The 25718-nt window shown below is 39.8% G+C and overlaps 1 protein-coding gene across 1 annotated transcript in view; it reads right to left on the reverse strand.

The window, feature by feature from the left end:
* Positions 1–25312, reverse strand: part of DGKI (diacylglycerol kinase iota) — a 543147-nt gene extending 517835 nt beyond the window's left edge. The window contains exon 1 of the mRNA XM_027842255.1: positions 24891–25312. Within this exon, the coding sequence (XP_027698056.1) occupies positions 24891–25312 (422 nt within the window). The remainder of the gene's footprint in view (positions 1–24890) is intronic.
* Positions 25313–25718: the final 406 nt, after the last annotated feature.

A 25718-nucleotide genomic window follows, 5' to 3' on the forward strand; every position in this document is an offset into this window, starting at 1 on the left:
CCAGTTCTTCCAAATAGTCACTGAAATTAGCAAGAGTTGACATTAGGAATAAAACAGAGGGCATACCTAGGGGAGGGCATTTCTAGGAATTTCTGGATTGTAGGTGAGTTCTGAAAGCTACATCTCCCCATTCCTGCTCTCCCTTGCCCCACTCCAAATTTATAGAACCAAACTATTGTTAAAAAAAAAAATCTCTGTTCCCTCAATGAACTGTCCATGCACTCAGATAGAAAAAAATTAAAATGTCCAAATACAAGGATGGTCCAATGTCTCTCAAGAACCCTTCAGAACAGAGTCCTGTAGAAGATGCTAAGGAGATTTTAAAAATCAATTCTATTTAACAAATCCTTATCAAGGCCCTGCTATGTGCAATACATTGTACTGCATACAGGGAATATAAATACAAAAATTAAGGGCCCTGTCCTCAAAGAGCTGACATTCTAATGGAGGGAAAAAATGTTGGAACAGGTAATACTCAAACTGCTGTCAGACTACAGTCACCTGGAAATGGGGAAAACACACCATAAAATATAGCATGGGCTGTGAGATTTCAGTGTGAGTTTAAGGGGTTCCTAGGCATAGAGCAGGACAGGCTGATAAGGCAACAACTGCACTTCAGATTTTGCCTTCATCCAGGAATTTTATTTAATGAATAAATATGAATCAAGTCAGGGTAGAGATCAGCATCCACTTTCTAGTGAGACTGTTCTACTTTTCTCTCTTTGTGATTTTGCTATCAGGAGGTAAGGGGGTGTGGATATCTGAAAGCCATGCTTTACAAATAACTTCTGGATGTGTCTGTAGTTTGAAGAAAGTGAAATTGAGAACTAGATCTTAGCACAATGGGCTACAACTGCTGTGGTGTTGAGATTTCAGACCTCACAAGAAGTGGAGAGTTGCCAATCCTACAAGATACAACTTTAAAAGGTGTTATCTTTTACCTTTATTCCATTCAGTGAATCTACTCTATAATGTAAGTGTGTAATCTTTTGGGTCACAGGAGGGAGATGAGAATCTTGATGGGATGGGGCTGGACCACTTGAATAAATCCATGAAATGCTGATAATGTTCAAAATTTCTGCCCTCAATTAAGATAAGACAGAAGCTAAATTGATTTCTAAGGCACTGAGGGGCCAGGATACAAGAACCCAGGACAATCTATTCCCACTTGTGCAGAGATCCAAGTAGGCATCCTGTGTCCACACATATACTGGAGAGTCTGAAGAGAGCATAGGCGCTGGGGCAGGGTGAGTTCAGCTTATTCAGAGACTTCTAAGCCCACCTACCCACCTACTAGTGCCCATAGAAGGCAGTTGCTTCTTTGAGGAGTATAAATCCTACACCTTACATAAAAAAAAAAATACAAGGCAACTGGAGAAGGTGGGGAGCACTAATGACTGCGAGGATTAGCAAAGACTTCATGTAGGAAATGTCTCCTAAATTGAGCTCTGAAATAAGCAAAGGATGCTAAGAGGTGAAGACAAGGAAAGTGTGCATTCCAAGGAGGGGGAATAATTTGTGGGAAGACAAGTATAAACGTGCCATATCTCATAAGACTCCTATATCATCAACCCAAAACAATACTCCTAAAGGTGTTGACTGAAGACCCCAAATGCTTGATGATGAATCATGGCATGAGGAGTTCAGACCTACAGGACGGGAATCAAGGCGGGGGGGAGTTCTCTCTATTGTTAAAACAAAAAACAAAAATTTTAGTCTTTGTAATTACTTAGCCTTCTCAAGCATCTATTTTAGAACAGTGGGTAGTGGGTATAGAAAAGTGGTATGGGGTAGAATACTAAGTGTGCTCCCTCCATCCTCTGCAGCCATATTGTAACTAGTATACAAAAGAAGTAGATTAATGATATGATGGACCATGAAATAATTCTAACTCTTTGAGGCTGAATAGTACAACAAGTGATAGTCAGATATTTACACAATATGTATGAATCTTGCATGAAGAACGCACTAGATGTTATAGCAAGCAGGTAGAGGTTCCCTCCCTAATTTCACTCTATATGCATATAGAACAATGGGATGCTAGAGAAAATATTGTGATAAATATACATCATAACGGTAATGTATAAAATCTTCATGAGAATGAGAATTGATGGAAATATGAGAAAAGAGAATTTTGTAAATGATATTCTACAGAAGACCACATTTTCACAGTCATGCAATAGTATGAAAGGAGTAGAGAATACAAGCTACCACTGTGATTATTATATGTTGACTACCAAAAAGGCATTTGACTCAGTAGAGCAAAACGCAGCCTTAAATTCTCTTCTCCAGACTTATACGAACTGATACTGAGTGAAGTGAGCAGAACCAGGACAACGTTCTACATAGTAACAACAACAGCAACATTGTGTGATGATCAACTTTGATAGACCTTGCTTTTCTCAGCAATGCAATGATCTAAGACTCTGCCACTCTGCCTCATTATACAGAGAAGTTCAGTGACTTACCCAAGGTTACACAGCTAATAACTGGAAGAGTCAGGATTCAAATCCTGGTTCTTTGAACCCAAACTTCAGCCCGCTATTCAGTACGTTATGCAGCCTATAACGGATATAGTTTTTCAATTGCTTTTGTCTGTGAATGACATTGCCATAACTCCATTCAGCTCAGCAATATTGAAGAAACTTCAAAATGAGATCCATAATCATTCAAAAGAGTTTGCTCTCTCTTCTTATCTTTGCTTCCTGGCTTCCTTAAGACATAGCTATAATCCCACCTTCCACAAAAAGCCTTTCCCAATATCTCTTAATTCTAGTTTCTTCCTTTTATTGATCATTTCCCATTTATCCTGTATATAGCTTGCATATACATAGTTGTTGCATGTTGTCTCTTCCATTATGTTGTGAGCTCCCTGAACACAAGAACTGTCTTTAGCGTTTATATGTACTCCCAGCATTTAGCAAAGTGCCTGGCCCATAGTAGGTGCTTAATAAATGCCTATTTATTGATTGACTGACTTAACTACCCATACATTAAAAACCAAGGGAATGATGAAGAATGCTTATAACCTATAGGGCTTGTCCATCAGTACATACAGCTGGAATGGGTCCTAAAAATGGACAATGAGCTGGGTCCAAAATTTAATAGGAAGGTCAAAGATTTAGAGCTAGAAGGAATGTCAGAGGTCACCTGGTCCAACCCCTTCATTTTATGGCTGAAGAAATAGAGGTCCAGAAAGAGTGGGTGACTTGCCTAGGGTCAGAGAGGTAGATGGTAGCAGAATCACAATCTGAACCCCAGTCCCCGGACTCCAAGGTCAGCCTTCTTTCCACTGTACCACACAGCTTAGCTGAACCATCTTTGAGAAATGGAAAATTTCTGCCACATAGTAAGTTCTTAATAAATATTCATTGGTTGATTAACTGTTGACTGAATCATTTCCCCTGAGGGAGGAATACCCAATTCTGCGTGAAGAAGAACTTCTCTAGAAACCAACATTCACAATCAACAATTCTCTCCTGGACCAAATGAGATAAAATTTGTAAAGTGCTTAGCACAGTTCCTGGGACACAGTAGACATTTAATAAATGCTTACTTTCCAGACAATTCCACAAAAGACATTTTACAAGTAAGAGAATTATGCCTGCAGGTTAGAATGTCTCAACATCCCTTCTTCTCTTTGATTTCTCTGAGAGACACTGATTATTTTCCCTAACCCTAGGCCCAGGCTTATGTCACATGTTTGAACCCCACTCTCCTCAATGCTGCCATGACTGAATTTTCCCACTTAAATAATATGCATGGTGACTTTCACCCGTTTTGCTAAAGCTGTGAGGAATTGGAAAGAAATATTTGGATAATAAAAGGCTAGAGAAGCAACATACCATAAAGAGGCTCAATCACAATGAAAATCCTAAGCCCGGCGTCTCAGTGGGAGTAATAGCGAGCCCTCTGCGGGTTCGCCCATTTGAGGCAAATTGCCTCTTCCAGGCATTCTGCTTAGTTCCTGGAAAAATTGCTTTGCCTCAAATGGGAGGGAAATTTACTGGAAGCAAAAGACCTCTTCCAGGCAGACCATCTGCTCCCAGAAAGAAGCATTTTTATCTCAAATGGGGGAGTATTTTCCCTCTCAAGGGGGAGTAGACTTTGCCCACTCAACACCACCTTCAAATATGCCTTAGAATAAAATGCATTTATTTTTATGGCAAATGTGAGTTTTGTAATCATTAGTCTGGAATATAGCATGGAGGAAACATTCTTCACCAGAGAACTGTCAAAAAAGTAAGAACTAGGCCTCCACTCCCAGGTTGGGTTACATTCATGTTGTATGTGCCAGATGACAGGATCAGAGACTTAGACCTGGAAGTCAATCAGTCAATAAACATTTTTAATCACTTACTATGTGCTAGGCATGATAAACACTGGTGATACAAAGAAAGGCAAAAACAGTCTTTCTGTTCAAGAGACCTTAGAAGTCATTGAGTCCAAATTCATCAATGCACAGGTGAGAAAACTGAGGCATTGAGAGGTTAAGATATATCAGACATAGCTCCTTCCTCACTTTACAGAGGTAGGGAATGTGGGTAAGAAACAGTGCATTTGCTGTGAGTTGTACTTGATGTCTTGGTTGATTTTTCTAAACTTCTTCCCCCACACCTCTTTATTTTTTGTTCTTTAGTGCACACACACACACACACACACACACACATGATTGCTCTGCAGGAAGGGAAAGGAGGTATACATTTGAAAATAAAGGTGAGGTAAAAACAAAAGATCTCCAAAAAATTTATTCAAGAATCATAAAGGTACATCTGTCAGTGTTATTATTTTTTTGTTCCATCTAGACTTATAATATAGGAAACTCCTACTGAAGATTCCCCCTCTCTTAATCAGATCAGCAACTCATCTGTAATTTACAGTCACAGAGAGTTGCCTGAATTAAAGGTTAAATGACTTGTCTGGAATGGAGAACATCCTGACTCCAAGTTAAGTTCTCTACCTACTCTGCAACACTGCCTCTCATTGTAATTATGCCAATAAATAATTTCATGATTTTGATATCTCCTCTGTAATCTTTCAAACCTAACTAATACTTTCCTCTGCTTAGGTCAAAAGTTTTTAACAAGGTCCATGAACTTGTTTGTTCAAGCATTTTGATCTTTGTATTTTAATAATTGGTTTCCTTTAAGGTCCTATGCATTTTATTTTTATTCATTAAAAATATTGTGCTACAAAGGGGTCCACAGGCTTTCCCAAACTGCCAAAGTGGCCCACAATATAAAAAAGGTTTAGAACCTCCACTTCAGATCCATATCATTAATCTGAAACCTAAATACATTTATAAAAGTATATACTTATAAATTATATGTTATAAAAGTATAAAAGTACACTAACCTAGTACACTTTACTTTCAATTTTTTTTTAGGCAACTGGGCTTAAGTGACTTGCCCAGGGTCACACAGCTAGTAAGTGTCAAGTGTTTGGTGTGAGGCTGGATTTGAACTCAGGTCCTCCTGACTTCAGGACCAGTGCTCTATCCACTGCTCCACCTAGCTGTCCCCTACTTTCAATCTTTAAGGTATCTAAGAATAGGCTAAATGTCACTACAATGAATTCAGAAGACCTGCCCAAATCTTCATTCATATCAAAATTTAGTTGTATCAAATACTTATTTTGATGATCTGTGATTTTTTTTTCAGTTGGATATTCCCTCTGCCAAGGCAGCTCATAGTATCTATCCCTTAGTAGGACTGTCTTCCTTAGTTGCAATTGCTAAAAAAAAAAAAAAAAAAAAAAAAAAAATTAAATTAAATTAAATAAAAAAACTTATCCCCCTGTAGTCATCTTCCTTTTTTTCCACAAAGTCAGCTAGGCAGGTCCTCAGAAGACATACAGAGTTCCCCACTGAGCCCATATTCAAAGCTTCTCCAACTTGACAGAACCTTCCATAACTTGTCCTCTACAGGCAGAGTCTTTGAGAACCCACGGTTTCCTCTATCTACACTATCATGAGACGCTTAGGTGGCTCAGTGGAAAAAGAACTAGCCTTGTAGTCTGGAAGATCTGACTTCAAGACCTGACTCAGACACAGTAGTGGTGTGACCCTGAGCAAGTCACTTAACCTTTGTTGGCCTCAGTGTCCTCATCTATAAAATAGGAAAATAAAAACATCTAACTTACAAGGTTTTTGTAAGGATCAAGTGAAATAAAATATGTAAGGAATATGGCAAATTTAAAGTGCTATGTAAATTCTAGCTATTATTATCATTACTGTTTCCATTCTTATTCTGAGACATCAAAGTAGGACCTTTAGTAGTGTCATAGCAAACATGGCTCAAAATAATTGAACAATCAATTGAGGTTTAGCAGTCTTATAAAGAGAGTTGTTTTTTCCTCCATGGAAATGGCCTTTGTTATAATGAGATTAAACTGACATGGCTTACCTGTCGTCCAGCTGTACATTCAGACGTCATTCCTAAATCCTTAAAACCAAAAGTAGCCTGCTTATCAGTTGGAATCACTGGTGGATCAGAGGTGAGGCTCTAAGATGCTCAGCTATTTTCCATTGCCTTGCTACATTCACCAAATCTGGTTAAATGAGTATTTCTTCCCCTGGAATACCCTGAACCACATGAATGCATGCTATATGTAGGCTAAAAACGCAATTCCTGTAAAGCTGACATGCTATTCTTAGAGATGCGACGTCATTACCTTAACTGAATCTCCCTTACAATGAAACTGCGGCTGCCTAGCAACCAAAGCTAAGGGAAAAGGAGACATTTCTCTCTTTCTGCTTTTGGAGAGGGGAAAGACTAACTTGACACAGCCTAAGTTACACTCTCTCTTATATTCATAGAGTTATCGAGTCAGATATTCAACAAAGCAGCTGGACCTCCTAAAATATGAAGCTGGTGGAGCAGCCAATGCCTTGCTCCAATTTTGTCATTTATAGGTAAGCAATTAAGATAAATTAATATAAATTAAATTTTTAAGTGGCAGTCTTGCTAAATAACTTCCATAGAGAGGAATTGTGTGAATATATGCATATTCATGCATGTTTATAATATTCCCTATCTATAATATATTCATGTCTATGCCTATGTCATATGTAAACGGGAGGGGCAATATAGTGAAGGGGATACTAAAATTGGAGTCAGAGTACCTGGGTTCAAAGCCTGGCTCTGCCACTTACTAGTTGCATTACCTTGGGCAAGTCACTTCATGAGGGTCATAATACTGGATGACTCTCCAGATTTCACCATCACGCTTCAGCATCCTTCTAACCCTCATATTTCCCTTATTCCCTATGGTCTTTTTACCCTGGAACTTCCCTCGGCCCTTTCTCCCTTCCTCCATTGATGAATTCCCCTCAGAAACTGCAGTTCCTTCATTCCTATCCCAGTTCTGTTTCTGATTCTCTATATTTTGTCAATATGCCTCCTCACAGGTACTGCACCCCCTCCATCCCTTTTCAACTCCCTCTTATGTACTATCTTCTCCCATTAGAATGGAAGTACCTTGAGGGCAGAGATGTTCTTCTTACTTATATTTATATCCCCAGCACTTAGCATCTGACTTGTAGTAAAGGCTTAATAAATGTTTGTTCACCTTGAGAATACAGTTCAACAAGGTTCTATGAAATTCCAATGAGACAGAGTTTATAAAGTATTTTGCAAACTTGAAAACAGTAAATCAGTTAATATCTATGTATATATGTATATATGTATTTATACATATCATATATATACGTATATATGCATATATCCATGTTGTTGCTGTTCAGTCATTCAGACATTCAGTCTTCATCTGTAAAATCAGCATAATTCTACTTATCTCTGCTACCTCATAAGATTGTTGTAAGGAAAGTGCTTTGCAAAGCACTATACAAATGCAAGGGATTATTGTTCATGTGCACATGTATAGACTGATTGATTGATATATATTATATATAGTTATATAATACATAAAAATGAAAACTCTCATTTACAACTAGAGTCCTCCCCCTGATTAATGTTGGGGAGCCTGCTTCTTTAAGAAAGATAAAAACCAAATAGGTGTGGCAATACTCTTTCAGCGTCCTAAAGTCATGGATGTAAAAATCTTACTATACCCCAATCCGCTCCTCCAGTCCCCTTGAGAATCCATTAGCCACCCTCAAATCCCAACACATGGCAAGGCTTCATACCAGAATGTAGAAATTAGAAGGATCATGGTGGAGCCATAGGCAACATAAACACAGTGATCCTCTGGCTCCTAAGATATGCCCTTCTCAGCTCTCACACACAAATGGGCAAAGATTCTGTGATTTTTTTAAGTGTAAGGAACTCTTAGAATAGGAACACAACTCTGAACACAAATCACAACTGTCTATGAATTAGAAGATAAATCCTAAGGAAAATACCTAAGCAATGGAACAGTTAAGTGACTTGCCCAGGTAGGGTCACATAACTAGTGAATGTCAAAGATGGGGTCTGAACTTGGGTCTTCATGACTCCAGGTCCAGCACTCACAAAGAATGGAAAAAATAACATAGTACCCAGAAACACACTTACAGAAGCAGACAATGAGTCTCTAGTTGTTCACGTGACTATTATATTCACATAGAGTATTAGATTATGAACTCCAGGAAGACGGACACTGTCTTCTGCCTCTTTTTGTATTCACACAGTGCCTAGCACATAATAGGAGCTCAATAAATGCTTACTGACTGAGTGACATAGCTTGCTTAGAAGAAAGTTTCTGAGAATGGGACTTAGATTTCTGAACAATTGTATAAAATATAGAAATGATGGGCTCGCAGGCAGAGATAGGGTAAATGCTAATGTGAATTTATTTGCCTGGTGTTTTTCAAATCTATCAAAGGGTCTTTAAACTGAAAAAGATGGGGTAGGGCAGAAACTCCTAATGCATATTCATTCACCAAGCTAGAGACCATAGAGAGTAGTTACAACGTAGGAAAAATAGCAATTGAGATAGGAGACAAAAATCAAAGAAAGAAGACAAGAGTAAAACCTATAGCCTGAAATATCTACACACAAATGCTTTGAAGTTTAGGCAACTAGCCAAAGAAGATAGAGTTCCTAACACAAAGAGGTAAATTCAACCTCTTAGGTATTGTTGAGACTTGGTGGGATGAGACCTATGATGAGAATGTGGCTCCGAAGGGATGTACCTTATTCTAAAGAAACTGGATAGGTTATACTATGAGAATATACTCATATAAGAAAATCCAGAAGGGAGAAAGATGATGGAGAGCATCTTGATGAAACTCAATAGAGGCAGAAATAGAAGAGACTTTACTATCAGAGTATATTACAGACCACCTGAACAGAAGGAGGAAATAGATAAGTTGAGAAAACACATCACAAATCTGCCACAGAAGCATGATATAGTAATATTTGGAGACTTTTAATTGTCCGGACATCAATTATAGCTCTTTATCTGCCAAAAACAAAGCAGGTAATATCTTTTTTACTTGCATTTATGATAATTTCATCCTTCTAAAGGTGAAAGTCAACAAGGGGAAGTACTCTTCTGGATCCACTTCACCAGCAAGGTGAAAATGGTTGCTGGGGTGGGCATAATTGAAATTCTGTAAGAAGTGACTACAGTTTCTTAGATTCTAAGATAAAAAAGGAAAGGAAAGCCAATTGCTGATATTCACCCTAGAGTTTTGGAGAGTATATTTCAAGGAGTCCAAAGGAAGTATAAGTAAGACTTGGGTCTTCATGACTCCAGGTCCAGCACTCACAAACTACTTTACAAGACCCCATGTACTAAATTCTACAAGGGAAGGAAGTCCAGGAGGTAAAGAAAACTCAAGAATGAAATTTTGAAGACACAAAACGAAACAATTCCAATGAGAAGAAATAGGAATCGTCTAGAAAGACTGATGGAGATGCATGCCCAATGAGCTTGGCAGAAACAACTCCCCAGTCAACTTAGACTTTTAAAAGGATATGAACAGAAGATGGAAACAAGTACAGGTAATAAATGCAAACGCATAACTCAGTACTGTAAGAATAGTTTTAGAAATGCTAAAGACAGAAATAAACCAGGCCTGGTAAGGAAACCTAAGGACAACAAAAAAGACTTTTTTTATTATTCTATATTAGGGAAAAGCAGACTGTCAAAGAAGAGATTGGACCCCATTTCTCAGTGTGCTCAAGTCTAATTTTGATTCTGTTTTCTCTGTCAAAAAGAATGACCTTTGTATTGGTGAGGACAGAACAAAGAGGCTAATAGGGAGTTGACACCCAAGACAAATAATAATAGGAGAATACCTAGTTACCCTTGATGAATTCAAGTCATCTAGCCCAGATAAACTACATCCTGTTACTGAATATACCAACTGAAGTGACTGCTGAGCCTGTGTCAGTGACATCTGAAAGACTGTGTAGAAGAAGAAAATTACCATAGAACTCAAGAAGGTAAAATTTTGTCCCAATTTTTTAAAAAAGTGAAGAGAACAAAATCTGCCAACTACAGGCTGCTGAACTTGACTTCAATTCCTAGTAAGATTCTAAAATGTATTACTGAATAGATGGTTCATGAACATCTAGAAAAAGGAAAACATAATCACAAAGAATTGGCAGGATTTCAAGAAAATCATGGCACACAAACCTCCCCCCACCTCTATTCCCTTTTCTGATAGGAATGTTGTTGTAGCTATAGTTTACCTAGATCTTAGCAAAGGGATTGGCAAATACATGCTATCCTGGTAGAAAAGATGGAAGTCCACTAGATGACAATACAATTAGATGGATTCACAAGTTGAATGACCAAAGGATAGTTACTGACGTCACCTCAGAAGGAGGTCTCCAGCAACTCTCTTCTTGGCTTTGGACTGGTTAACATTTTTTATCAATGACATGAATAAAGGAATAGACAGTATTCTTATCAAATTGGCAAATAACATTAAATTGAAACTGATGACTAACACACTAGATGAGAGAATAAGGATCAATAACATTCTTGAGAGGTTAGAATATTACAGTTGATTCAAAAAAACTACTTTACAAGTACCAAATTAGAGAGGTATGGTTAGACAGCAGTTTGTCTGAAAAAAATACAAGGGTTTTGGTAAAATACTACCTCAATATGAGTCAGTAATGTGATGCAGCTGCCAAAAAAAAGGTAACAGACTTTGGCTTCATTAAGAGATCTATAGCATCCAGGAACAAGGGAATGATAAACTCACTGTATTCTGCCCTCATCAGACCTCATCTGGAGTATCATGCCCGGTTATAGACATAATAGTTTAGGAAGGAAATTAATAAGCTGGGTAACGTTCAGAGGAGAGATCAAATAAGATAACACATGCAAAGAGCTTTGCAAACCTTAAAGTGATACATAAATGCTTGATATCATTATTATTAATCAGAATGGTCAAAGGCCTGGAGTTCATGCCATACGAAGAATGGTTGAAAGACTGAAATATTTAACCTCAAGAAAAGAAGACTCAGAAAAGAAATAACAGCTGTTATTAAGTAATTAAAAAGCTATCATATAAAAGATGAGTTAGAACTGTTCCATTTGGCCTCAGAAGGCAAAAACAGGAGCAATGGGTTAAAGTTTCAGAGAACTAAATTTAGGTTTAGTATGAGAGGGGGAAGGGGAACCACCTTTCTGACAATGAAAGCTAATATCATTATAATTATCAACTTTTACCCTAAAGAAGAAAAGAGAAAATATACTTTTCTCCCTTCTTTGAAGAAGTGGGAGTCTATGGGTCTGGAATATTACATATACTTTCAGATTTGGTTGCTATGTTGGTTAATTTTGCTAAACTAATTCCCCTCATCTCCCCTACTCCCCCACTCTCCACTCTTTTATTTTTTGTTATAAAAGATAAGTCTCTGGGGAGGGAAAAAGGGAGGGATATATTTGGAAACAAAATGATAAAAAAAGATATCAATATTTTTTTAAATTAAAGCTTTCCAAAAGTGGAATGGGCTACTTCGGGAAGCAGTAGTAGGCTGCCCCTCATTGGTGATCTTTAAGCACAGGCTAGATGACCACTTATTGGGTATGTTGTAGTGAGGATTCTTTTGGGGGAATATTTTGGTCTAGATGGCTTCTTAGATCTCTTCCAACTCCAAAATCCTGTGATGGTTGAAAACAAGATGGCATCTAGCAGAGGGAAGAATCTCAAAAAGGACCTTCTGTAACAAAGAACACAGCTGCATTCCTACCTGGTATGAGTCATCTTGACTTTTGTTCTGCTACTGGACTTCAATGACTCAGGAAGAGAGAGTGTGAGGCTGACAACTTTGTGTAATTCTGGCTCACTTAAATCCAATTCATGAGCAAGTCAAAGCATCACCCGTGATGTCATTGGCCTCTTCCAAAACAAAGGACCACACACATAGGAATGCATCAGCATCCCTAGAACCACTAGGTGAACAAAGACGAGATTCTCTCTCTGCAAAGCTGCCAACAAAGAGTTTGAGGCTTCAAGGGATGCTTCAGTATGAAGAGAATTCAATTCAACAAATGTGTATTAAACACCTACCAAGTCAAGGCACTGGACTAGGTGCTGAATATACATTGAATAAACACAATGGTCCCTAGCCTTAACAAACAAATTCTACTGGGAGAATAAAAAGGACTGCCTTGGGACATGACAGGTTGGAGGCCAATTGGATGTAGGTTAAAACAAAGATCCCTGCAAACTCTGAGGTCTTATACTCCACCAGAGGGAAGGTTATAGAGGAAGGATACACTTTCTTCTCTCGATTTACACTGTATACATCCTGTATGGACATGTTGTTTCCATGTTGTCTCCTCATTAGGATGTGAGTTCCTTAAGGGTAAGGACTAATTTTTTCTTTCTTTGTACTGCCAGTGCTAAGGATGGTAATTAGCACATAGCAAATAATTAATAAAGTTTATTGGATTGACGTGACTTGACCCTGAAGGCGGCCAGATTAAAGTATGAATTTAGGAAGCTACAGTCTTGAGCCTGTGTAAGGGGGCCTAAAAGGAAAATAAAGAAGCTACTTTAAGCCAAAAGGTTTAAAAAGAACTTTTTTTAAGTCTTTAAGAAAAATTCCATCTAGCATTTTTCTATTTCAAGAAAAGACAGTGAATAAAACACTGTCCTTTAGTATTCTGAAGAGTTCTACAAAAGTTGATTCCAAAATGCTGGTAGTCCTTTATAACTGTTTCAGCATTGACTCACAAAAAGTTCTTTTACTTTTAAATAGCCTTAAAGTTTATTTTTGAAATCGAGTTTCATTTTCCTGTGGAATCTTGGAGGTTGTCCTCATGTGTGAAAGAATTATTCAGGTTTTAGAAACCTGTCTGTTTCCTAGCTACTGCCTAGAAGTCCATTTGGCATTCAAAACCTGTCAGATTGCCTTATCTTTCTTCTTTGAGAGATTATGTTTGCTTCATTCAACAATGTCTGAAGATACTGGTAGGAGCCAGCATTAATTTCACTGTTTGGAGCTCCTTCCTTCAACCCTCCCTCAAATATTTACTGAGGATCTATGCATACAATTTGGGGGGTGTACGGGGAGGGGGGGAGTAAGATTCAGCTTTTTGGCTTACTTGGTTTCTATGAGAGATGAAAGTAGAATTTCCCAGAAGCCCCTATTGATTCCCTCTATTGATTATCCCCAATTTATCCATGAATCTTGTTCATACAAATGTGTTTGTATGCTGTCTCCCCTTGACTGTAAATTCCTTGAAAGCAGGGACTCTTTTGCCTTGCTTTGTTTCCCTAACACTTAGCGCAGTGCTTGGCACATAGTAGGTATTTAGTAAATGCTAATTGACTGACTGATTGACAACTAGATCTCGACAGTCTTGCTTCCTTCTCACAGCAAACACATGCCAGCTAGCCCTTGTCCTCTCCAAACTAAGCAAGAAGCCATCTACCCTTTCCTCCTGAATCAATGTTCATGTCCTTGCTGAAACCCTAGGCAATTTCTTTTTATCCAGACTTCTTGACAGAAACTTTTTAAAGTGGTCAACTTGTTTTGTTTTGGGGGTTTTTTCCTCCTCTGAACATTTAAAAAGATATATGAATAAATATGCACAACTTGGAAAGAGACTTGTTTTGTTTTTGTTTTTGTTTTTTTAACAGGGATTTCCATGGGGTTCGCTCCTCTATTTGATGTGATTTATGAAAAGGGAGACTTTGGATCAAATCACTTCTACTTAGTTGCTTGTCCCTTCCTATGCATGTTAAGGCTTCTGTTATTAGGTTCCTGACTCATTTGCTCAGCCTTTCAGAGGTGGGGCCCTTTGTGTGTCTGAGGACTAACTTCTCCATCTTCTAGGATACTAGCTTGGATTCCTGATCCTGACTGCCTGACCTTTCCTACTTCTATGAACAATGACCTGGGCCTTCCTACTTGGATTCTTTCACCTACTTGCTCCAATCTCATGAAGCCTTAAAAATCAGAAGGAAGAATGAAAAATATTGAGCAGAAGTCAGAGGAAACAGATTTCAACTCTACATAAGGGAGAATTTCCTAACAATGAGAATTGTCCCAAAATGGAATGGGCTTTCTTTTTAGAAAAATATTGAGATCTCTATAAGTATTCAAGAAATAGGAAAATAATGTATCAATCCTTTTGCTTTTCAAGTTTTATGAACAACCCAAATAATTTACCTGGCAGTTAAGGGTAAAAGTGACAAATTTTAGGGATATAGGTATGCATGTATGTGTGCATGTGCATGTGTGTGGATAGACAGAGATAGATAGACAGACAGACAGATAGATAGATAGATGGATAGATGGATGGATGAGTGGATGGATGGATGGGTGGATGGGTGGATGGACAGATAGAGAGACAGATAGAAAGAAAGAATAAAGAAAGTATATGTTCCTAACCAGAATGACAACTTCTGTTAATCCTTTATTTATGGTTCATTTATTACATACGTAGATGGTGTGACTAAAGTATAAGCTCTACCTAATGTTCATATTAACTAGGCAGTTTTAACATTAATGCTGAAAATCAAGCTTACATTAAAACTTTCAAAGACCAAATAGAGGATTTCTTTACTAACTAAAAGAGTGCCCCTACACATGTGAAGTATTGTTTTTAAAAAATTAATTTAGTGATAGCCATTGCCAATTCTGGTTTCTTCTTCTTCTTCTCAGACTTAACAGTAGCCGGACTTTTTTTGGCTAATATCAGGATTTGTTCTATAACATTGCCTTTTAATGTCATCAACTAATCTTAGTCCAAAGAATTTTCTTTTTCTACAGAAATCACATAGGCCTGAAAGCAAAAGCCATGTAAATCCCTGTGAGGGAAGGGGGAGGGGAAGAAATAAATATTTATATAATGCTGACTACATGGCAGGCACTATGCTAAGTGCTTTACCAATATTATCTCATTTGATCCTCCCAACAACCTGGAAGCTAGATGCTATTATCATCCCCATTTTACAGTTGAGAAAACTGTGGCAAACAAAGGTTAAGCGACTTGCCCAGGGTCATATAGCTAGTAAGTCTGAGGGCACATTTGAATTCAGGTCTTCCTGACTCCAGGCCCAGTGCTCTTTCTATTATGCCACCAGCTGCCTCCTAGAAAAAAAAATCCTTTTTTAAAACTGTACATCATCTATGTCCACTTGCAGATGGTCAATAAATTGGGCCCAGAATTGAATGGGAGGAAGAGAGTGGGCTGAGATTATATTTGCAGAGCTAGGAAGTACTTTCAACTGACCCCAACTTTCTCCCTGAAACAAAAACTCATCTTTTTAAAACCAATTTCTTCTGGTGTTGCTATATGGCTAAGAATCATAAAATAACACAATCTCTGAGAAATAAAATTGCAGGTCACCCAAAAGACAATGGAGAGACATATGGTGGGTGTAAATAGGCTACAGCATATTACTAATAACAAATTGCAGCTCAGAGCTGGGTAAAAGATATTATCAAAGAGATGTATGACTGGAAAAGGAGGTGGGCCTGTAATGTAACAAGAGTAAGAAAGAACAGATAGACAGCCTCAGTGTTGCTGTGGTAGCCACAGCATGTCAAAAGACCTAGCTTACTAGAGAGATCCCCTGGGGAGGATTAACTTTGACAAGAGTTAGAGCAAATGGCAAGGCATGAATGAGCCATGATCTGAACTGTTGGAGGATGAGTTCATAAATCCATTTAAATATTGAAGTATGATCTATCTGTTTTTGTTCAGTCCTTACAGTTGCGTCCGACTCTTCATGACCCCATTTGGGGTTTTCTTGACAAGGGCACTGGAGTGGTTTGCCATTTGTTTAAATGTATTTTTAAAACATTTAAAGGGGGGGAGAAGGTTTGGCCCACTTTAAAAGACACAAGAAGCTAGGTTAAAAAAAAACACAACATTGAGAAGTGCTGAGCTGGCTAAAGGACATTCTAGCAATTCACCATAAATGGACCTTTACACCAAAGCTGAGTTAGATCAGTTAGAAAGAGGGAGTCAGTGACAGAAGCATAATTGTCAGAAGAACCTTATTTGAATCAGACAAGACACAGTGGCAGGATTTCACACAATCTCCAGGCAAATTAAGTAGCCATGACTTTTCTCTCTATTTCTGGTCTAACCATGAGAGAAAAAGTAAACACAAAGTACATGCAGTAGGGAATCAATATCTCCCTTGGAGAAGGAATGACTGGATTAAAGTGTTCCAGAGCTAATTGTTAGTGTTTGGAAGGCAAATTAATGCCTTCTCTTTGATAGGCACAAATAGATAGTTAAAGGTTTTTGATACCACTCTGAAGCCCCCAAGAGGTTGGCAAAATAGCTGAAGCTATGAACATACACAAGACCAGAGGCATTAGGACACCAGAATGATAAGTGGGAGAGAATTAGATGTTTTCTTTCAAGCATAAATGAAAACAAGAGATAAACTATGCAGTGATTGATAACAGTAGAAAAGTGGTAGAAGGTACTTAACTTGCACCAAGGTGTTTTTATTTCTTTAATTTTGCTCTACATTGTATCCCTTAGAAATATCTAGCAATTTGACATTGGTTAGCTACATATAGCATTATTTTAACGAATTACAATTTCAGAGAAAAATGCATAATTAACTATATTGTGTGCTCTCCTTTCCCTAGTTCTCATTTATTTATATCTTATGAAACTGGCCTATCTATACTACTAAAATCCATGTCACTTGGTAGCAAGCATTGTTGTTCAGTCATTTCAGCTGTGCCCAACTCTTCATGACCCATCTGGGGTTTGTTTGTTTGTTTGTTTGTTTGTTTGTTTAGCAAAGATACTGGAGTGGTTTGCTATTTCCTTCTCCAGTTTACTTTACAGATAAGGAAACTGAGGCAAACAGGGTTAAGTGACTTGCCCAGAGTTACAAGACTAGTAACTTTCTGAGGCCAGAAGTGAACTCAGGAAGATGAGTTTTCCTGACTCCAGGCCTGGCACTCTATCCACTGAGCCACCTAGCCACCTTGAAGAAAATAAATAGTATCAATAAGGTAAGCATTATTAGCTCAAACTTATTAGGTGTCACTAAATAGCACAACCCTAGTGGGCTATCTTATGCTTTTTGCATAGTCCTCTCACTCTAAAGTAACTCTCTGAATAACCAAGAAAATGTTTGTTCAGTCAGTCTATGCCCTGGCTACTGCCCTGGAAAATACAGTGGAGAAATCATCTCATGCCTTCTTTAGAATGTAAGATACTTGAGAGCAGAGACTATTTCATTTTTATCTTGTGTCCCCACCACTCAACACCATGCTTGGCACATAGTAGACACTTTAAAAAAATGTTTGCTGAATGAATAAAGACATTGGAGTCATTAAAACAAAAACCTAAAAATAAAACAAAGCCCTGCAAAGGGGCAAAGAACAACTAGACCTCATGATGCTCCATATTAGTATAACATTTTAGTGGTTACAGAATACTTTCTTATACATTATCTCATGTGATTCTCACAGCTAGGGAGGGTAGGTAGTGGCCTTGTTTTACAGGCAAGGAAACTGAGGCCAAGAGGATTAAGTAATTTACCCAAAATCTCAGAGCTGATGAATGAGGATGATAGGGTTTGAAACAGGTCTTCAGATACTCCAGTGCTTTTTCTATTACATTATCCTGCCTCCCTAATAGAAATACATATCTTGGATACACCACTGAATACCAGAGAATAAACCCCTCTTCCCCATTCTCACCACAACCCCTTACCAAGGCTTCCTGGGCTATCCCATTTAGAATCAAGGTTCAGAAAGATAGGAATACTGAAAGAAGCAACTATTAAAAATGGATAAAATAAAATGTCTGTTGCAACTTCTCATTAAGGAAATCAACACTCATGCCTTAGAGGGGCAACTGGGACTTTCTTTGCCCTAGGGAGCCAAATTTATACAGCCCTAAGAGTAACTTGAGTCCTTCACCAGTGTAGAAACAACAAAGCTTAACACTAAGCTAAAAAAAAAAATTAATTAAAATAGGAACCTACCAGATGGCAGGTTGGGGAGAGCTTTTCTCTCTCACCTTCCCCCCAACATGCCAGCCTCCTTGGAGGCAACCTCAAGCTATTGTCTCAGGATCTCTAGCTTCTCCCTCCCCAGTCCTGCTCAACTTGAGGGCATGTTCCAGGCACAGTTGGTGGTTCTTTCCTAATTCAGCACTCACCGAGAGCCTGAGCAATCCTGAAGAGAAAAAAAATATTCCCAAAACCCCGTGTTTTCTGTCTAATGGTGAAATCCTCATCTAATGCAAAGAGTATAAAATTGATGGATCCTACATAGTAATCCTCCAAGGGCAGCTAGGTGGTGCAGTGGATAGAGCACCAGACATGGAGTCAGGAAAACTCATCTTCCTGAGTTCATATCCAGCCTCAGACAATTACTAGCTGTGTGATCTTGCCCAGGCAAGTCACTTAATCCTGTTTGCCTCAGTCTCCTCATCTGAAAAATGAGCTGGAGAAGGAAATGGCAAACCACTCCAGTATCTGCCAAGCAAACCCCAAAATGGGGTCACAGAGAGTCAGACATAACTGAAACAACTGAACAACAACATAGTAATCTTCAGGAGAAGGAAGTCTTACAATTGTAAATTATCTGGCTTAGTTAGGGCCAAAATAAACTTTTAAGAGCTGTTTCTAACAGCTTACTGGTGACTGCCTTATCCTAACATTATACCACCCCAATGAACCTCACTTTGCATAGTAGTGGCCCTCTTGGAAAAATCAAGTAAATCCTTACTTGGCAAATCAAATACAATTTTCCAGCTGCCTTACAATTTCATTGTAAATACCCTTTATCTTCATCTCTTAAGTATCTTACTTTGGCAATGGCTCCTTTTCTGCTTCTTAAATTGATCTGATTTCATAATATCTCCGAGAAACAAATGACTCACAGATAAGGAGACAGGATGGTGTAGTGGAAAGAACACTGAATTTGAAAAAAAGAGATCTGGGTTCAAGTAAAACACCTTCACCTTAAAGCCTCAGTTTCCTCCTCTGTAATACAAGGATGGTATGGTGTATCAACAGGTGGCCTGGAAGTCAGGAATTTCAGGATTCAAGTCCAACCTTGGACTCATTCTGGCCACTTGACCATAAGAAAGATTTAACTCCTCACCATCTTCAGGCAACTCTAGATGACTATAAGTTGCAAAGCAGTTGAGAATCTCTGTTGGCAGAGGGCTTCTCCTCACAGAAAGTTCCTTTCACCAATTAAAGCACAGGTTTAGTCTAAAATAATAAGCATAATAACAATCATAATAATAATAACACATCTTACAATGTTGTTAGAAGGAAAGCACTTTTTGAAATGCTACATAAAATGTGAGTTAGCATTGAATACCTCATACAATTAATGAGCTAGGATGAACCTCAGAAGTCATCTGGCTCAGTCTTTTCCTGTTACAGGTAAAAAACTGAGTCCTAGAGAAAAGAAATGACTTGTTAAACAGCTAGATCTTGAACCCAGATCTCCTGACTTAGGCTAAAACTATTACCACAGTACCATGTACAAGTAACCAAATGACTACAAGTCATAAGTACCCAGGGAACCCTTTTCTAAAACACTGCATGAAGCAGAAAATTCTTAATTTTCCTAGTTGATTTTCTTGAAGTGAACCATGTCTGTAATAATTAAGAAGTAAAAACTGTGTCCACTTCATTCTTCCTACATTCACATTAGCCTTTCCTCTATCTTTATGCTCCTGTTTTGGGGACAGAAGAAATTAAATGCCTCACATAATGCTTTTATTGCCAAATTAGGAAAAAAAAACAAAAAAGGCACTAAATAAATTTGTTGGAGTACTTTGTGTATATTCAGCATTTTAGTCTAAGCAATATAAAGCAACCTGCAAATGAGTTTTAATTCACCTTCCTTTTGCCCCTTCAAATAGGAGGTATTTCCACCCTCATTTTACAGACAGAGAAACCAAGGCAAAGGGCAATGAAACACTTTGCAAGTAGGTGAGATCATAAGAAGTATATCCCAGTGCTCTTCCCTCTCAGAATCATACTTTATTCTCACACTAAGCTGCCCATGTGATAGCAGAAGTGTGAATTTCTCATTGGAATCTATACTCACCCACATTGCACCTGGGTAGTATTTTTTTAACACCATATGAAAATCTCATAAGGGTATCTTCATAGAGATGGCATGTGCCATGTGGGTGAAAAAATGTTTCTCGGCAGTCCTTAAAAATTATATTTTTCTCCCTGCCATGTGTTAGTATGTATAAGCTTAACTGCAAATCAGCAGAGGGAATTTTTTCAGTTTAAATATGGAAGGAGTACAGGTACCCAAAGGTGTTGGAGTCAATGTGATCTGTAAGTAGCTAAAAGGTCATGGAGAACTGCATTTGGAATAGTTGGAAAGTGGAAAAAGCAGCAAGTGGGCAGCTGTGTGAACACAAACACAAAATCTCTCTCTCTTTCTCTCTCTCCCTCTCTGTCTCTTTCTCTCTCTCCTCTCTCATTCTTTCATCTCTCTCTTCATCTCTCTCTCTCTCCCCCTTTTCTTCCTCTCTTTCTTCCTCCCTCTCTCTTCCTCTCCTCTCATTTCTCTCTCCTCTCTCTCACTCTTGCTCTCTTTTCTCTCTCCCTTTTCTTCCTCTTTCTTCCTCCCTCTCTCTTCCTCTCCTCTCATTTCTTTCTTTCTCCTTTCATTCTTCCTCTGTCACTCTCCCTTCTTTCTCATTCTTTCTCTCTCCTCTCATTCTTTCTCTTCATCTCTCTCCCTTTTCTTCCTCCCTCTCTCTTCCTCTCCTCTCATTTCTTTCTCTCTCTTCTCTCTCTCTCCCTCTCTCTCTCTCTCTCTCTCTCTCTCTCTCTCTCACACACACACACACACACCTACAGAGCAGACCTAAAATGAATCCCCTGAAAGCTGGTGTATTTCTGAGAATAACTTCTATTGTGCTGATGTAAATGGGAGTCCAAATGGAAGGAAAAAATAGTCTCCTACACATGACATAGTCCTTTGCATGTATGTATCTGTTGCAGCACCATAATTTGTAAAGAAAAAAAAGGTACTAATTTTAAGAGAAAAGTACTGGCTCACTAACACTGCCTTATAAAACCCTCAGCTCAGCTGTCTACAAAACCTGCTTGCTTGCTCTAGGGGAACAAGAATTGAAAGAAAGGAAAATTCCTCATGGAAAAATGGTTCCCCCCACCAAAAAAAAACCTCAGGAAAGATGAGATAATGAGGGGAACTCTGGGGTAGAAAGGAGTTTATTTTCCTTAACAAAGTCAAAGTCAAGCAAAATGAATAATCTGCCTCCAGAAATGGCTATTTAAAGGCTTTTGAAAAGGGCTCTGGTCTCTAAAAAGACAGGAGTCATTGCATGCACACCCACTCCTCACTTATTTTTAAACCTTGGCTTATATGTTCCTTAGCAACAGAAATAGATGATGAGACCCCCCACACACACACACCTCCCCCAAAACATAACCCCCTTCCCTCATTCTGTCAAGTGCCATTTCACAAGAAGCTCATGTTCTTCAAAAGAGCCCAGAAAAGCAATAGAGCAGGTAAGGCATTCATACTTTAAATCCTCTAACAGTCATAAGTTTCTTAACTTACTTAAAAATGGAAGACTAAGGCTATATTCAAATAAACCGACCTCTTTATAGGACAGAGTAAACACTGAAATTCAAGCCTGCATCCATATCAACATTCTTCAACAATCTTAACTGATGCTGTGGAAAGCCTTAAATTTGGAGTCAAACAATTCAGGTTCAAATCCCAGCTCCACCACTTAATGATTACTATATTCTTGAGTAAGTTTCTTTTCTCAGTTTCCTCATTTGTAAAAGGAAGGGAATGGACTGGCTGATCTGGAAAGTTCCTTGCAGCTCAAAGCCTTATCTATGATCATGGGATATTGTCTCCCTCCTCACCCATTCCCCAACCCCATAATCACACAACACACACAGAGAGCTCACACCATCTCAAGTTGGAGACATATTGTGAGCTTTTTCTGACCCCTTTTTCTCAGGAAAAAGTAGATAACAGGCTGCATTTGGAATCAGGAAGGGAGGCTTGGGTTCAAAGCTTGCCTCAGACACTTACTACTGTGTGACCCTGGACAAATCACTTAAACTCTCTAGGTCTCAATTTCCTCAACTGTAAAATGAGGGGGATGGTTTCAATAACCTCTCAAGTCCCTTCCAGCTCTAAATCTATAATCTTATGGTCCTGTGATGCTATGACCTCACCTTTTCCCCCAGGTGCTATCAGAGCTCAGGTAAAGGGCTCCTCTAGGCAAGCAGACACTCGACTTCATAAAAAAGCTTTCTTTCTCTTCCATTCAGACCATCTGTGAGCATGCTCAGGGTTCAGGCCAGCTGTACTTGACTTGGATGCAGATGGCTATCAGGGAAGGTAATCTTTCCAAGTTACCTGGAGCAAGACTAATCTGTAGGGGTCTTTTGCCTTTATTCTCTTGCTTCTGCACCTTTCACTTATCATCTCTCCCTGTTTTGTAGGCCATAAGGCATGAGGTCAAAGGTCACAACTCCCCAAACAACAGGGAAATCTCTTCAAGACCTCAGAAAATTAGCAAAGATTTTTTTTAAAGGGAAATGAAGCTTAAAGAGCACCCACCTCACTAAAATGGAATTCAAAAGCCTATTGTTATGCACTCATATGAAAATGATGGGAGCACCAACTGGCACTGGACATCTTTTCCAATATGTTCTCATAAAAAAAAAATCTGACCAGATAGAAAATCCCTTTGGGAATTGATCAGCTTTCCCTTGCAAATGTTAGTCTTATACCTACACAGAGAGGAGCTGACACAAATGACAAGGTTGGATTCTTCCATGCCAAGAGGTGCTTTGGACCATGGAAAACAGAGACCCACCAGTATAAATCTGAATTCACATAAATTAATTCCTGATCATTACAGCACTGGATTGCATGGCAGCTCCAGCTTCCCCAGGACTGATGAAGAAGTAGCATGCTCCATGTCCTAACATGCCTCCCTAGAGCCATCACTTCCCATCACTCCCACCCCCTCCTACCCTATTTTTAGAAACCCAAAATATGAAGATCGAAATCTGATTGGTCCTGATCTAAGTGAGTAACTGAAAGAGCAACTCAGGTGGGAAATTCCCTCAGCCTACTGGGAACAAAAATGCAACAGAGGAATTCTGGAATGCAACTACTTCACCAGCAATTTTGCAACAGAGAAAAAGTTAAAATGATATTACCTATGCTCAATAAATGACTAGAGCAAACAGAGCGGTAAGTCTGGGGGACCCCAGGCAGGCAAAACGTCTGTAAGGATCTTAGTGATTCACCTATCTACCCCCTCCCCCCACCACAAACACACACATTTTCAAACCCACACACCTTTGTCATCTGCCTTTGCTTACATAACAGTACATGGGTTAACAGGCTTGATACTCTATATGGTTTTCTGGAAAGGAACATGTAAGTTTAAAAAAAAAAAAGGGAAGCTTGTTTTTTTCAGACTCTTTTTCAAGTAATGTATTAAATTTCAATAAGAAATAGATGATACTAATCTATGGCCCCTACATTACCACAATCCTCAATCTATCATAAGATAAATAGCTAGTTTCTCCATTTGAGCTGTCCAAATAGGACAATTATCTTGACCCTATCTGCATAACACTGATTTTTGCCTTTTAGTGTGATGCATTACAGTGGAGAGCTTCCCTTCCACACCATTCTGGCTAGAGTAGCTGCCAGCACCTACCACCTTTATCTTCCTCCTAATCTCCCTCCCCTACCCCCAATAATATAGTTTCAGGGAGTGATTATGATTGTGTTCCCCTTAATAATGGGTCTCACCAGTATTACACCAACAGTAAACTGTTGGGCACATACCACACTGTTGCACAGAAGACACGCAGGCAACATAGATCATGATACTAAGGATAGGTCTCTAGTTAGACATAGACACACATATATGTATGCATATTGTATATATACATATATATGTATATATATATATATAAATTTCTTGATTGCAGGTTTCGTGACCATAATATTTCCTCTTAAGTCTAAAGCTGTTCTTCGCTTCTACCTGTCGGAGTGATCTCGGTTCTTAAGTTAGTGCCAAGGTGCCACCTAGAGAAATCTGGGGGATTGGAAGAGTGGTGACTAAGGCAGGCAGTGACTGATGGGCAACTTTAGGGACGACTCTCAGGTTACCTGGATTTACCACCACCACCCCATCCCTATTCTGAACTAAAGGACCAGACCCTTTCTTCTCTCCAGACTGGTTTCAGAAGCTCAGCCCGAGGACGGGATGAGAAAGGAACAGGCTCAGACTCCAGACACGAAGCTGTGCGAAGGATAAAGATTCCGGTTGGGGGGGGGGGGGGGGGGGAGGGGGGGAAGGGAAGGGAAGCTCGGCAGGTGTCTCCGACTTCCTGACATTCGTTCCGAAGGAAAGCGAATGAAGTGGGTTTGAGGAGCACCTTAAAGGAACTTGGAGATCACTGGGTCTCCTGGGCTTCTCTCTCCTACCTGTAAGAGACCTGCTTCCGGAAAGTTAAGTTTCTCAGCTTCTCCTCCAGAGCCTCGTCCTTCTCCTTCTGGCCCGTGGCCTGAGGCTCCTCCAGGGCGGCTGCTGCTGCCGCCGCCGCCGCCGTCACCGCTGCCGAGGCTCCAGCCCCTGCGCTCCGCGTGTCCGGTACACCGCCCTCGGCTCCGCGGCAGCAGCTCCCGCCGCCGCCACCGCTTCCGCTGCTGCTGCTGCCGGCAACCCCTTTCTCCTCTCCGCTCCCTGAGCCAGTGTTCATGTCGGCGGCCCCTGGAACCACGGGCGGAGCCGAGGTGGAGCGGCTGCAAGGACCGGGGCCGTGGCCGAGCGCCGGCGACTGCAGGAGACTGGGCAGGTCAGCGCGCCGCTGGCTGGGGCAGCAAATGGCAGCCCCTTCCCGCAGCATCCATCCGCGGCTGCACCGCACCGGGGCATTGTGGGAAACTCCGTGCCTCCACTCCCCCTCCCCAGCCAATCAGGGCCCGCCTCCTTCGGCCCTCCCCGACACCCCCCCACCGACCTCACCCCCCACCACACACACATGCACCCGCCCCAAGCCCACTGCCTTTTCCCTGGGATAGAAAAAGAACCTGAGAGGTAAAAACAAACCCTGCCCTATGGGAGGCTGGAGAAACTAAGGAAAAGAGAATTGGGGATGGGGTGGGGGGGGGACGGGAAGGGGAGCCTTGAAGGCGGGGTCAGTGGGGCTGGGAAACGGGGAATCCTAGAACCTCAGAATTTTAAAGATGGGGAAAGGCCTTAGGGATCAGCTACTCAGCCCCTTCATTTTGTGCATTAGGGGACCTAGTTCC

The sequence above is a fragment of the Vombatus ursinus genome, unplaced genomic scaffold, assembly GCF_900497805.2.
Source record: "Vombatus ursinus unplaced genomic scaffold, bare-nosed wombat genome assembly UNPS02014870.1, whole genome shotgun sequence".
Classification (NCBI taxonomy): Eukaryota; Metazoa; Chordata; class Mammalia; order Diprotodontia; family Vombatidae; genus Vombatus; species Vombatus ursinus.